Source organism: Pipistrellus hanaki (assembly GCF_964339955.1).
Source record: "Pipistrellus hanaki genome assembly, chromosome: 6".
In the NCBI taxonomy this organism is placed as follows: domain Eukaryota; kingdom Metazoa; phylum Chordata; class Mammalia; order Chiroptera; family Vespertilionidae; genus Pipistrellus; species Pipistrellus hanaki.
In genome coordinates this window covers 23,213,915-23,230,064 of record NC_140508.1, presented here as the reverse complement: position 1 = coordinate 23,230,064, position 16,150 = coordinate 23,213,915, and the positions used below count along the sequence as shown (strand labels likewise).

The 16,150-nt window shown below is 37.2% G+C and overlaps 1 protein-coding gene across 2 annotated transcripts in view; it reads right to left on the bottom strand.

Moving 5' to 3' along the window:
• SEL1L2 (SEL1L2 adaptor subunit of SYVN1 ubiquitin ligase) overlaps nt 1-16,150 on the bottom strand; it is a gene marked incomplete at both ends in the record, with an annotated part of 80,300 nt that overhangs the window by 48,387 nt on the left and 15,763 nt on the right. For both annotated transcript variants that reach the window (XM_084887640.1, XM_084887641.1), the window contains 2 exons: nt 1,926-2,028; nt 10,460-10,628. In XM_084887640.1, the coding sequence (XP_084743766.1) occupies nt 1,926-2,028; nt 10,460-10,628 (272 nt within the window). The remainder of the gene's footprint in view (nt 1-1,925; nt 2,029-10,459; nt 10,629-16,150) is intronic.

Here is a 16,150-nt window from a genome sequence, read left to right as displayed (position 1 = left end):
GGCTAAATGCATCTCTAGAACACATCAGAAACTTGGTGTGAGGCAGCAGCATAGTTCCCAACCTTCTTTGTTGATGTGGAATAATTCTTAATGGCAGCTAACCCTGGCTGTCACAGAGGCTTCTTGACTCCTTCAGACAAATTTCTATTTCCCTGACATGCTTGCTTAACATCTGTAATTCTAACAGCACTGACTTGTTTAACCATTTGCCTCTCATATAAACAAAGAGGCTGAATGAGTGAATGAGAGGACCAACTCCCTTACGTCTTTCTTTTTGACTTTGAAAGAATTACAGAATCCTTTTGACCTTCCATTTCATCCTCTGTAAATTGGGGATAAAAGTCTATGTCTATCAAAATAATAGTAAGCAATGACTAATATTACACAAAAATGCCAATAACGTTAATTAACACAGAATAGGTGCTTACTGGTATAGATGGAAGTTGCTGGTGTTGTTATAATCAGGTTCATAGTTGAGAATCCCCCTCAACTTTTATACTCTTACACTCGTATCACTTTGAGTTTCAAGAAAAATTCTGCTGTTGTCCTGTCTCAGGTTGGCTAATACAGCTCTGGGATGCTTCCTCAGGGCTAATTAAGTATGCTTAATTTGTGAGAAAACAAGAGATGTTTCCTTGTTGGGAGTTCCGAGCCTATTCTTTCTACTATTGGTACAATACACTTGCTTTCTTTTATCTCACACCTTCCATTTATTGGTTAGAGGATTAGAGATAAAAATAAAAATGCCTATCATATTCCTGGTTACTATGTGTCAGGCATTGTTCTAAGAGCTTGACTGTATTTTTCAGGGCAAAAGGAGGCTGAGTAACTTGGCTGGGATCACATAGCCAGTAAATGGAAGTGCTAGGATTTGCTCCAAAAGCTTTAACTATAGACTTGAAGGGTGACCTCATGTTGTGCCCTCTACTTAGAGGAGGATATGTTTCTAATTCTCTTGAAGACAAAGTAAACAAGTGAAAAAATAGACGTGCACAGCTTAGTCATTTCACAGCTGTGTATTTGTGATCACCTCAGTTTAACATCCTCAATTCTGTTCTTAACTTTTTAATGTGGAATAATGATGCTCTTCTTAACTCATAAGTCTGGGGATAAAATGGGATCATATACATGAAAGTATTTTAAAACCAGAAAGTACTGAATGAATACATAGGAGAATAAAGCATTCTAAAACAGCTACACTAATTTAAACAGCACATTTAATTTTATTTGGAATCCTATATAATAAAAGCCTAATATGCTAAGTGTCCAATCATCCAGTTGGTCATTCAACCAATCAAAACATAATATGCTAATGATATGCTAAGGCTGCTCACCTGCTCGAGGTGACATGCACTGACCACCAGGAGGCAGATGCTCTGACCACTAGATTAGCTTGCTGCTGGGGTCTGGTTGATCAGGACTGAGTGAGACAGGCCAAACACACCCTGGAGCCCTCCCACAGTCCTTCCAGGGCTGGCCAACCTCCTGCATCCTTCCCTGGCCCCAATCATGCACTGGTGGAGTCCCTTGGCCTGGCCTGTGCCTTCCCACAATCTGGGACCCCTTGGGAGATGTCAGAGAGCCGGATTTGGCCCAATCCTGCAAGCCAGGCTGAGGGACCCCACTAGTGAATGAATTTGTGTATCAGGCCTCTAGTATCTAATAAAAAGTCAAGAGACAATATTTTTACCTGCATTTCACTTAATGTATAGAACCACAATTTTACATATGGTTCTATTTATTTATGCTGATAATATGTGGGATTCCTTAAACATGATTTGATTCTATTAAAATAAAAACTTATGGGCAAATGTGTTTATTTGTTATTTCAATAACATTTTAATAACATTGAAACTAGATTTTGAATTGTTCTTTTTCTCAACCTGGAAATTTAACTTGGCTTATGTCACTGGATGAAGACTTACTGTGCTTTTTGTCTTTGGCCCTTAGACTGCTGGAGAATCTTGATGCCCATCTTAAACAGTTGTTCACCTTCAGCTGTGAAATTTTTCTTTGATTGCTTTTTTACTATATATGAAAAAAAAAAACAAGAAAAAGTAACATTAGTTTTGTGTTTTATATTCTAAAAATAATGTGCTGACACATTAGCTTGACTTTCATCTCCTTATTTTTTAATCTCTGTATTTCAAGAAAATCACCTTACATTTGGTCAGAAGGTAGAAACTGCTTACAAAAGTACATTTGCTCTGCCTTTTGTGAAAGGGTCTGGAAGATGGAGGAGACACCAAGATGCTTTTGATAGTAAAAGGGGAAGAGATGTTCCAAGTCTGAAAGGGGATACAAAGTCCCAAAGCAGAAGGCAGGAAGCAAGGTCTCCAAGAGAAGGGTTTGCCTGGTATATCTAGAGGCCGGCTCTTAGACATCAGGCTCCCAGTTCCCAGACTCCCTTAATTAAGTGTGGACCATAAACCTCAGAGCCATAAGATCCCAAGAGGACATAAGGGAGGACATAGGTAATGGGCATCTCCAAGATGACTGCTGTACATCTAAGATTGGAGGTAAAAATTTAGCTTTGCCCAAGGCTCCCCACTCCTCTCCTAGAATATTTCTGAGATCTTTCTAGACTATCTGAGAACTGTTGGGAATGAGCATCAGAAATAAAAGAGGGCAGAGTAAGTGTGCCACCTTTAGGACATTAGGGAAGACACAAAGAAAGAGTATCAATAATAACTTGCTTTGTGGGATGGGGATATAGAGAAACTTTAATAGGATTTAATGAAAATAAAGAAACAGAATTTAACCTGCTGAAATCATGATATTTCTCAAATGTATATGACACCTCACAATTTTCAAAACATTATCACCAGTTTACAGATAGGAAAAGCTGGCTAGCTTTAGAGTTCTTCACCACACCACAACACACACACACACACACACACACACACACACTCACACACATTCACAGTGCATCTTAAAGTCCATTAAAGCACTCAGTGAAACTAATTATATGAACCCCTTCTGAAGCCATTTTAAAGGAAGGCATTCTGGGATTTGATGCTTCATTAACAAGACCACAAAGACTTAAGTGTCTCTTGTTTTTCTTCTCCTTGATAAGCTATCAGAATTGTTCGCTTTCTTTTTAAAATGTAAACATTTTAAACTAATGTCTAAATTTAAAACTAATCCATAATTATTTTTAATGTTTCAAGTTATCCAATCAATTTAGTAATACCAGACATTTTAGCATCTAAATTGCTGGTTTGAGTTATATGTTATCCATATTCATAATTAAGGAGGAAAGATAATGGGGAAAATCCTAAGGACACATATGTAATACTTTAATCAATAATAATAAAAAAAACAACCCCTTAAACAACACAACAACAACAACAACAATAACAAAAAGACAACACAAAGCAAAACAAAAAACCTACTAATCTGTGTTTGGATTAGCAATGTTCCTATTAACATGCTTTCAAAGAAGAAAAATAACTTAGAAGATTAACTCTGCCATGCATATACAAAAGAGAAATGACTACTACTAAAGCTTTCCATCCATGGCTTTTACTTTTTCATTACTAACTCTTTTTTGTGCTTTCCAAATATACTGAAATACAATTTTTATTTACTATAAGAGCTCAATTATCAGAGAAAGTTATCTTCATGATAATTTAATTTATTTTTTACAGTTTAATGATTTCCAAATTTGGGAAATGATTTGAGAACATCCTGAACTCGATGTAAAGAATTTTCATGAGTCTGAAGTCCTCTGAGATAGACATCTTTAAGCCAAGGGGAGAAGCTATAGGATGAAACCAACCTTGCTGATCATAGACTTTTGCCTCCAGAACTGTGAGAAAACAAACTTCTGCTATTTAAACCACCTTGCCTCTGGTATTTTGTTATGGAAAACTAATACAGATACCAACTTCATATAACATGGAAAACTTCCCCTTTTCCCCATGGGAAAGAATGCACCCAAAATCAACTTTCTGTCACATCAGTAGCTACATTCTAAGAGAATATAGGAGGGATTGCAATTTCCCCTGGGCCCTTAAGGTCTCCAGGTGCTAGACATTTGACTTTCCCAGGCAGTTAGATGCCCCAGTAGCTCACCTCTGAGAAGGCGATACTTTTTTTATGATTGTACTCTAAGTAGGCAGTGTAGCAGGTAGATTTTCCATGTGTGCAGAAATCCCTGGACCTCTCTCAGCTCTCTGAGGGATGAGGGAAAACAGGGAGCCTATGCCTTCTCATGTTGACCCTTCAACTGTAAATTTCCCTAATCAAGTCTATTCCTTAACCCCCATCACTTGTTCTTGTGGAATTAATACCAATTCTTCTTGTTTATAATGAGAAGAAGCAAATCTTGTTTATAATGAGTAGTAGTGCATTTTGGTAGAATGGGATAACTTTAGTAATTTTCTTTTAAAAACAACTCATTTACATACAACTTCTTGATGTAAATAAAAACTTTTAGTACAGTAATAGGAAATGGCATGTAGATTGGGTTTCCTAATAAGCAGACTAAGAGTTCATAGTGTTATAAAGAAGTGCCCATGGGAACTACACTTGGGGAAGAAGATGGATTGGGCAGAAGGAGAAGCTATAATGCAGGCCCATTAAACACTTCCCTGACACCACAGGGTGCTCTGAAGTTTAAATGGCCTTTCTAACTCATCCCAAGTTAGGCTGATATGGCCCAGTCTTTATGCTCCTTAATTGACTAGTCATAGAAAGTGAGCTGCCCCAGGGAGGAGACATAACCTTGGCTATGCAGTATTCTGCACCTGAGACAGTCCGTGAAGGTACTGACTGCTTGAAGGCTATCTGCATACAGCACTTCCAGCAACTGCAGCAAGTCCCTCATTGAAGAGAGGATCTGAGTGGCACTTCACAGTATCCTCCACGTAAATTCCAAAAGTCCAGAAAGTGAAAAAACAAGTGATAAATTTAGCCTAGCTGGTCATAGGCCACAGAAACAAGAAAAAGAATGCTAAGACTGGCTTAACACAAAATTCCAAAACAACTCTTCCCCAAATCAAGAACACTGTAGTGATCTGATTTCCAAAATTAATAATGATTAAATCCAAGAAATGCCACAAAGGATCTTGTCAGGAGAAATGCATTGAAGAATATAGAAGGCAGCATTCCAGTGGCCTGCAGGAACAGGCTCCATTGTTCCCACTGCATGATTAATTATTGATTTGTCTTGCTATCAATGCAATAAAGATAATTACTCTTTTAGACTCAATTCTGATACAGAAAGAAGAATTAGTTGAGTGAAATGAACATGCCATTTAAAAAATGTAATGGATATAAAAGCATTATGTCCAACTGTAAAACTATTCAAATGTACTGTCTAAAAATGTAAGGCTTTGTTATTTTTATATAGTACCTATATTGTTGTATATTATTGAGAACGGTAGACTTGGAGTAAGAAGACCTGAGTTTATATCCTAGCTCTATATAGAAATAATTTAACTCAGTTTAATTCAGCAAACTTGCCTTGAGGTAATGGGAGTAAAAAATGCTATTGGTTATATTTGAGAAATTCTAGGTAAAGCTACAAGTGGCAGAGAACGGAAAATGGATAAGGAGTTACTCTATTTTCAAGATATGGAGAAATATATTAAAACCAGAGGCCCAGTGCACTAGTATTCATGCATGGGAGGCGGTGTTCCTCAGCCCAGCCAGCACCCTCTCCAATCTGGAACCCCTTGAAGGATGTTCAACTGCTCTCTCACAATCCAGGACTGCTGGCTCCCAACTACTCTTCTGCCTGCCTTCCTGATTGCCCCTAACTGCTTCTGCCTGCCAGTCTGATCACCCCTAACCACTCGCCTGCCAGCCTAATTGATGCCTAACTGCTCCCCTGCCAACCTGTTTGCCCCTAACTGCCCTCTCCTGCAGGCCTAGTCATCCCTAACTGCCCTCCCTTGCAGGCCTGGTCCCCCCCTACTGCTCTCCCCTGCAGACCTGGGTCTCCCCCAACTGCCCTTCCTTGTGGGCCCATTGGCCCCAACTTCCTTCCTTTGCTGGCCTGGTCACCCCTAACTGTCCTCCCCTGCAGTCTTAATCACCCCCAACTGCCCTCCCTTACAGACCTAGTCCCTCCCAACTGTCCTCTTCTGCTAGCCATCTTGTGATGGCCATTTTATGTCCACATGGGGGCAGCCATCTTATGTGTTGAAATGATGGTAAATTTGCATATTATTCTTTTATTAGATAGGAGGATTAGATAAGATAGAGGCCTGGAGCATGGGTGGGGGCCAGCTGGTTTGTCCTCAAGGGTGTCCTGGATCAGGGTGGGGGTTCCCTTGGGGCATGGGTGGCCTGGGTGAGGGACCTGTGGTGGTTTGCAGGCTAGCCACGCCCCCTGGCAACCTAAGTGGAGGTCCTGGTACCTGGGATTTATTTATTTTCTATAATTGAAACTTTGTAGCCTTGAGTGGAGACTAAGGCAGACCAGGGCAGGCAGAAAGCTTGGCTTCTTCCATTGCCAGGGAAACCCAAACCTCCTGCTGTCTCTGTAGCCGCATCCATCTTGGTTGAGTTCATTTGCATACTTGCTCCTGATTGACTGGTGGGAGTGGCTTGTGGGTATATCGGTTTGCATATTACTCTTTTATTAGATAGGATTCCAGAAATGGCATATGTTAATCTCTTTAATTTCTTTTTTTAAATTCTCACCCAAGGATATTTTTATTGATTTGAGAGAGAGAGAGAGACAGAGAAGCAGAAACATTGATCAGTTGCCTCCCATAAGCGCCCTGGCAGGGGATGGAATGCACATCCTTTTGGTGTATGTCCTGATCAGAAATCAAACCCCAAACTTTAAGTGTATGAGATGATGCTCCAACCCACTGAGACATATAGGCGAGGAAAATCACTTTAATTTTCAGAACAGATTATTATACATGGTTTTTGAACCTTCAATTAAGATGATGTGATCACTAAGAATAAGGAATTTTTTTTTATAAGAATGTTAGATAAAATCTCATTTCTTACTTCTGAAGGACTAGCAAGTCAGAGAATAGCATTTATATAGAATACTCATATCCCATCTTTCATGATATCCTTTGTACAAAATGTTGAATGTGAATAGAATTTAGTACAGTTTTAGCCAGTCTGACAACCATGTGTAGCCCATATTCCATTTCACTCCACAATCTGTGAACTTCAAACCCGCCCTTTAGAGAAGGATACTTCTCCATGGCTTCCTTTACTTTAACTTGATTCCATAGGTACATTTCCTAGGTTGTCCCATATCCATCCACAGGTAACTCATCAGCACTTCTAATTTCCCCCCCAAAATATTCACTCTTACAACGCATCTATGAGGAAGGTTGATTTTTACCAAAGATTTTATAAAACAAAATGAGATCATTAATTCCAGTAACAAAAACAACTCTAACCATTATCAATGAGTTGAAAACCTCAGTTGAGTTCTCCAACTTTGATGGTTTATTGGTTTCTTAATTTGACATAATAACCATCTTTCTGATACCTTAATTTCTCCTTATTTCTCTTCTATTCTCTTTTATTCTTACTCTTACAAAAATAAATAAGGTTTATCTTTTTGGCTCTAAGGTGTAATTTCTTTCCACCCTTAAATACTTGGAAATAGGTGACACAAGGCTTCTGTGTGGATTAGAGGTGGGGCATCAGGAAAGGGTGTTTGCCTACCTTCTATCCACAAATGCATATTAAGCCAACTTCCAAAACAAGTACAGTGATCACTTTACAAGGTTTTCAGGTTAATAAAATTTTATTTTTTCAACCTCATTACATGTAGATTTGTATTTGGTTGATCAATGGGTAACTATGATTTAAAAAATTTATGATGGATTATTAAAGGTTTTAGGCTCTAATGTTGACCCTGTCTTGCTAACTTCTTTAACAAGAACTTGAGCAAAAGATTGGAAAGCATGCTTGTCAACATTTTGAATGATAGAAAATAGAAAAGAATAGCTGATGAGTTGGTTAGAATAATAATATAAAATAAACACAATAAAATTTAATATACATAAATCTAAGATTTTAGGCTTAGATTCAAATATTTAGATGAACATATAAGAATTGGAAGATACCTGGTTGTAATGATTAATTTTATGTGTCTACTTACCTAGGCTACAGTTCCAATTATTAAATAAATCAGTAGTTATCACTGGAAGGGTATTTTATAGATTTTATTAAAACCTGTAAGCAGGTGATTTTAAGTATGGGAGATTATCCTAGATAATCTGGGCTAGACTGAATTAATCAGATGAGAGGCTTAATCAGTTAAATGGGAGCTGGGGTTTCCCTTAGAGGGTAAAATGTAACCTGTAAACAGTGGCTTCAGCTGCTGGACTGGGAGTTCCAGCCTGCCCTTGTTGACAGCCAGCCTCCCACAATTATGCAGGCCAATGCCTTGTGATAAATCCTTTAACATATATCTTCTATTGATTATTTTTTTCTGGTTGAGCCCTGACTGATACACTGGTCTAGTACTTTAGGTGATCAAATATTTCAACTTGCTGTAAGTTCATTATATGTCATCACTGATAGTGGTACCAAGAACAACTAACAGGATCTTAGAAACAATATCCATGAGCCACAGTAGTCAGGGAGGTAGAGCTAACAGCTCCACTATACTCTGCATGGAACAATCAATAACAGGATGATTAGGTCTGGCTCCAAATGGCAAAGTTTAATACCAACATAGACCACTACTTAAGATCACTGTTGGCAAGTGATTTTGGCTTAATCTAAGTTAAGAACATAAGGAAGAGACTGTTGTAACCAAAACAACCAAATGGAAAATGGATCAGGCTGTGTGGGGAGACCAGGCCAGCAGGGGGTTATTGAGGGACAAACAAATGACTGAGCAGCAGGCTGCATGAGGTGACCAGGTCAGCAGTGGGGACCGTTGGGGATGACCAGGCCAGCAGGAGAAGCAGTTAGGGGTGATCAGGCAAGCAGGTGAGCAATTAGGAGCCAGTGGTCCCAGATTGTGAGAGAAATGTCTGACTGCCAGTTTAGGCCTGATCCTCAGGATTGAGCCTAAACCGGAAGTCAGACATCCCCTGAGGGTCCTGGATTGGAGAGGGTGCAGGCTGGGCTGAGGGAACCTCCCTCCCCTGTGCACAATTTCATGCACTGGGCCTCTAATAATGTCATAAGCTGCTTTGTATGATGTAGTGAGCTTAGTCACAAATATTTAAGTAGGAGCTGGTTGTCACCTGCCAGAAATACCTGATAAAAGATGACATTAGATTAGATGACTTCTAAACTTTTGTAATTAATTCTAATATCCTGAAATTTTACTTTTAATAACTATAATACTACTCCATATTACTGAAAGTCCATCTTTTTAGTTCATGCCATCTAATTTCTTTGTCTGGAATACCTGGTGTATTAGATGTCTTCTGATTGCCTGTCTAGATAAACTCTTCTCTATTCTGTTCCCTGGCACACAAACCCACATGGACTAGATCAATGAACTCCCTTCTCCTCCAGCTTCTGGTTAGGTTGGGCTGAAAGGCACCAGCAGGAAGGATGGAGGATAGGAAGAACATGAGGAAGGCCACTAAAAATTACCCAATTTAATTGTAGGTGAAGCATATAGAATGAGTAGGGGGAAAGTCTGCAAATATATGTCAGTATTCTACCCACAGATTGCTCCATAAATGTTTTTAGTGCTTCGCTTTATTAAATACCTGAGATGGGAAATTACAAATATTTCAGTTTGAGTGAGATTTATACTACGAATACCAATCAGTGGATCTATGCTAAATAAAAGGCAGGCCATGTTTTGAAATAAAAAAGAAATGGTCAGGTGAAATATTTCAATGCATATCACTTAGATTTAAAATAGATTAAATAAATGTATATATAATATTTTATAATGCCATTAAAATTGATCTTACTTTTTTTCTGTCAGAACTCTTTAATGAGATGCTAATAAAATAGAACTTCATACATATGTTCAAAAAGAGAAAGCTTTCATGCATCAGACTAAATAAAATGTTGAAAATGACTTAAATTTTATGATTGAGCACTAGGTAACTCATATAGACAGAATCTATGCAGTCTTTGTTTATATTATCTAGATCACTCTTGCATCCAGAGAAACTGATGCATTAATCAGGCATGCATTTATCAGGGAAATAAACTAGGAAAAATAAGATAGACTAGGGAAAATAAGAGTATTACATCAATTTTTATTTTCTTAAAATATAAGGATTTCAATTAGCAGAATAGCTAATAAATGATTTATCGGCACAATTTTTTTATCCCCCCCCCCCAAGAGTTCTATTTATCAACCTTATTTATTTTCATCTGTACAAATTCTGAATCTAAAATGAAGGTCAGAAACTGCCAAATTTAAGGCTTTTGTATATATAAATATTTATTACTATATCCTAAGAATTTTTAAAAAGTAGCTCTAAAATTCAATTTTAGATTACATAAAGTTATTTTACAATTACATGTGAAAGGCAATTCAACTTACAATAATTTTTATTTCTTTTTGAGATATCTTTATTTTGAATTCCTTTTATTCTTAATTTATGTTGATTCTTCTTTTTCCCCAAAAGATTTTCTCTTTTATTGATTACTTTGACCAATTTTCTTCGTTCCAATATATATGATAAAAATTGTTTGATTTTGTTCACTGATATCTACAAAGAAAAACATTTTTTTGCTCATGTTTTTAACAACAAAACAGGATAGTAAAAAATTCATCTATTCATGGGAAAAATAGTAGTTTAATGCAATCACTCTAATGACTACTTAGTTCACTTTAAAAATTCATATCATTTTTAAAATCCTCATCCACAGATATTTTTAAAATTAATTTTAAAGAGAGAGGAAGGGAAAGCAAGCAAGAGAGAGAGAAACATCAATGTGAGAGAAAAACATTAATTGGATGCCTCTAATATGCTCCCTGACTAGGGATTGAACCTGTAAGTTAAGTATGTGCCCGACTAGGAATCAAACCTGCAACCTTTTGATGTACAGGACGACACTCAAGTCAACCAAGTCACCCGGCTTAGGAAAAAAATTCATATCTTTTATAAATAAAACCCTTTAAATCTATTGTTTTGTATCTGAACTCCAGAACCAAGCATTAAAACCTAAATGTTATAAACAGAATAGTCAGAGAATTTAACCAATTTTACTTTTCTACTGGTAAGTTGTCATGGTAATATCAATTGTGTACACTTAAAAAATATGAAAATATTGATACTGCCTTCACATTACAACAAACTTACGAGAGAGAGTAAGAAAATCCTGTGACTGACTAAAATAAAAATGTTTTTAAAAAGTTCTTTCCACAATTTAAACTCCCTCTTTCCAAGGTCACTTTTTAGACTGCTTAACCCCACTGGTGCACAATCAGGGTCAGGGAGAGGCATGGGAGGCTGGCCATCTGGGAAGGGACCGCAAAAGGGCTCCAGGGCATAGCTGACTCATCTTGCTCAGTCCTGACCAGCTAGACCCCAGCAGCAAACTAACCTACTGGTCACAGTGTCTACACCTGGTGGTCGGTGCACATTATAGCGAGCGGTTAAGCAGCCTTAGCATATCATTAGCACATTACGTTTGATTGGTTGAACAGAAAACTAAACTAGACTACCAGACACTTAGCATATTATATAGGATAACTGTATGTTTAAATGAACAATTGAATGGCTTTTAGAATATTCACAGATATGTGTAACCATCATCACAGTCATTTTCAGAACATTTTTTTCACCTCAAGAAGAAACCATGCATCCTTTAGCTATTACCCTCCCTATTTTTCCAATACTCTCAGTCCCAAGCAACCGCTAATCAATGTTGCATCTCTATAGATTCCCCTATTCTAGAATTACTATACTATGTGGGTTTTAGTAACTGACTTCTTTCACTTAGCATAATGCTTTCAAGGTTGATCCATGCTGTTGCATGCATCAGCATTTCATTATTTTTTATGGCCAAATAACATTCCTTATATAGATATACTATACTTTGTTAGTCTGCTGATGAACATTTGAGACATTTCTACATTTTGGCTGTTATGACTAATGCTTCTACAAACATTTCAGGTACAAGTTTCTGTGTGGATATGTAAGGGCTCTGAGTGTGGGGTGGCCAGACTTAGCAAATAAAAATATAAGATGTGTAGTTAAATGTGAATTGCATATAAGCAAAAATTTTTTAGTAAGTATAAATATGTGCCATATGTATATATCTTTTTAAAAAATGTATTTTTTATTGATATTTTATAGAGAGGAAGAGAGAGGGATAGAGAGTTAGAAACATCGATGAGAGAGAATCATCAATCAGCTGCCTCTTGCACATCCCTGATGTGCCCAAAACCAAGGTACATGCCCTTGACCGGAATCGAACCCGGGACCTTTCAGTCTGCAGGCCGACGCTCTACCCACTGAGCCAAACCGGTTTCGGCCATATATATCTCTTATATCATAGAAATGTATACTTGAAACCTATATGATCCTATTAACCAATGTCACTCCAATAAATTTATTAAAGTCTATGATAATAAAAGTATAATATGCTAATTAGTCTGAATGTCCTTCCAGACGAAGCTGGAGCCGCTAGGAAAGCCTGAGTCCCAGGTGCCAGAGGGAAATTGGTGTTGGCAACCAGGGGAAGGAAGGCCTACTCTTGCACAAATTTCATGCATCGGTACTCTAGTAAATAAATAAACAAATAAAACCAGTTAGACAGTAGAGAAAAATAAGTATGTGCCAAATATTGCATGTTAACAAATAAACCCACAATGTATAATGGCTCAAAATCAATAGCAGGTGTTCAATTTAGTGGCAGCTGTCACTCAGGGATCAAGGCAAATAGAGAGTATGCTGACTTCAACATGGGAATCACAAGATTTTCCTAAGCATTTATATCTAGCAGGCAAAAAAGGGAAAGAGCATGGAAAACCTTGTGAAGAAGGATTTTTGTTTTGTTTCATTCAATAGGCCACACCTGGAAATGGCACAGTACTTTGAGCCACTTTTCTCTGGGTAAAACTATAAAATAGCTCTACCCAAGTGCCCAGGCAGCTGGGAACATAATATCTGGGAATCACAAAAAAGAGAACATTGACGATAATGAGCCTCCAGAATTCTCTGGTACAGTGGGATTATCATAATCTATTGTCATTAAAAAAAACAAAATTTTGATTCAAAACTAGCCAACAGCTAAGTTAAGGAGGCAGTGCTTATCAAATGCTTCTGATTGTCTAGTAGTTTTATCTTCTACAGTGGCCATTGTTTCTTGATTTTGATTCCTTTTTCAGTCAGTGGGAGTGGGTAGTACAACAGCCAACTGGAGCAAGTACTACCATGATATAACAGACCTCAGGCAGATAGAGAGCCTTTCTCTAACTCTCAAAAGCATCTAAAGATTATAAATTCAATAAAAGACACAAGTATTTACTGAGTGTCTATCTCAGGCCCTGTTCTAAGATAGACATATATAAGGGAGACGGCCATGCACAGTAAAAAGACTTTGCCCTCATGAAGATGATGTTATAATAATAGTCAACCGATAAAAGGAGGTTTTTGAAAAAAAGAGTAGGAGGGATGAAATTGATAAAAGTTGATGTTATTTGATATAGAATGGTTAGGGATAAGTCCTCTGATAATTTTTTAGTAGACCCTTCTGTGAGGAAGGAGGGATTAGTAATAAAAGTACCTCAGGAATATGAAATAACTCTTACTTTTTGCAGTATGGATGGACCTGGAGATTATTATGCTAAGCAAAATAAGCCAGTCAGAGAAAGACATGTATCATATGATATCACTTATATGTGGAATCTAATAAACAAAATAGAACCAGAGACATAGAAATATGGAACAGACTGACAGAGGTTAGAGCAGGAGGGTGGTTGGGGGACTGGATAAAAAAAGTTTAAAAGAGTAACCAAATAACATATATACATATTCCATGGACATAGGCAACAGTATGGTGAAGGTTAATGGGGAGATGGATAAACAGGGGGAAATGGGAGACTTCTGTAATAGTGTCAATAATAAATAAATAAAATTCATTTATTTAATGGAAACTTGTCTATTATCATGTATTGCTTATTTTATATTTTAAAAGAAGATAATATTCATCTATGTGTTTTGTGTAATGATTGTATCAAGTGTAGGGGTTTTATGTCATGTTATTAAAATTAGTTAAGCAATAAAAAAATTCTTGCCTTTTGAAAAAAAAGTTGAGGAGGAAACATATGAGTAGATACCTGATGTATTGAGGACAAAGAACCATGTGATTATTTGGAAGATCATCCTAGCAGAGGAAAACAGTAGGCACTGAGGTAGAGGTATCCTTGGGTATTATAAGCTAGTATGAAAGCTGAGATGGCTGGAATGGAGTATTGGGGAGAGTGGTCAAAGTTCAGATAAACAGCAAAGACCAGGTCATGTAGGATCCTGTGGGACACAAAAAGAGTATATGTCTTTGTGTAATGGGACATATATAATACTTTGAAGTGAATAGACTGCAGTGGGGCAAGATGTAGGCAGGAGACCAGGGAGTCTACATTGGTGAAGCTGGTGGCTGGTGGTAGAGTATTTAAGTGACTGGATTCAGGATATATTTTAAAGACCTCCACTAGGTGTTGTATTAGGCATGAGGGAAAGAAGTTAAAATTTTACCCTAAGAATTTGGTGGATGAAGGAGCCATTTACTGGTACAATTAGACACTAGGGAAGGAACAGGTTTGGGGTTCAGGAAAATCAACATCCCACTAGTCAACATATCAAGTGTCATGCCTTTTAGACATCCCAGTAGAGATGTGTCTTAGTTTGTGACTTAGGTTGAGGCACTGTACATGGTTATAGATGCTGGTAGACTGATAGAGTGGTTGGTATAGGAGGATGTAGGTTTGCTCTTCAGACTGTCTATTTTTTTTTCCAATGAGAAAACAAACCCAGCTGAAAAAAGTAATCATCTGAGAGTGTTGAATTATGAGAAGAATATATGAAACAGCAGCATTAGAGAGGGAGAAAAATTTGATTAGGGAAATGTTCTGGTTTGCTGGGACACATTGAAGGCCTACTTGAGGCTTGTGGTCATAAAGTTGAAATGAGTTTGGTTGCCTGATTTTGCTCATTTCCAACCACATTCAGATACTCAGATGCAGGAATTGATATCCGGAGAACTGCATTCAATCAGGATTGATGTTTTACCAATAAAGTGGATGGAGTGCAAGAGGGGTAACTAAATGGAAGTTCTGTAACAAGGGAGAGATTTCACAGGACTCCCAAACTCTTATCTGCAATTCCAAAATCCAAAAATATCTGAAAACTGAAAGCATTTCAACAATTTTATGTTCACATTCAGATGGTGAGAAAATCTGCCTGCACCTGATTTATCTGATTTAATGTGAATATGTGTTTTACTACATAAATGTTAATGTGTTTGAAAACAACTTATTTTTCCAGGTTCTGTTGGAGGTATTCTATAAATATAATATATAATCTATCTCTCTCTCTCTCTCTCTCTCTCTCTCTCTCTCTCTCTCTCGCTCTCGCTCTTGCTCTCGCTCTCGCTCTCTCTCTCTTTACATTTCTACCTCTTAAAAAACCTGACTTCTATCTCATACTCTTCCAAAATATTAAATTGGAGAGAACACTTCTACACTCATTCCATGAAGGCAGTATTACCCTTATACCAAAGCCAGACAAGGACACTATAAGAAAATTACAGACCAATAATCCTGATGAATATTGATGCGAAAATCTTCAACAAAATATAGGAAATAGATTCAACAGAACATCAAAAAGATTATACCATGACCAAGTGGGATTTATTTCTGAAATGTAAACGTGTTTTAACCTACAAAAATCAAGCAATATAATATACCACATTAACATAATCATTTCAACTGATGTAGAAAGAGCATTTGACAAAATTCAACAACTTTTCATAATCAAAACACTTAAAAAACTAGGAATAGAAGGAAACAACCTCAATATAATAAAAGCCATATAGAAAAACCTATACCTAACATCATACTCAATCTTTCACTTTTATGAAAGACTGAAAGATTTTCCTTTAAGATTAGAAACTAGGCAAATATGTCTACTCTTACAACTTCTATTCAACATAGCTTAAAGTCCTAGTCTGAGCAACTATGCAAGAAAAAAAGGCATTTAAACTGGCAAGGAGAAGTAAAATTATC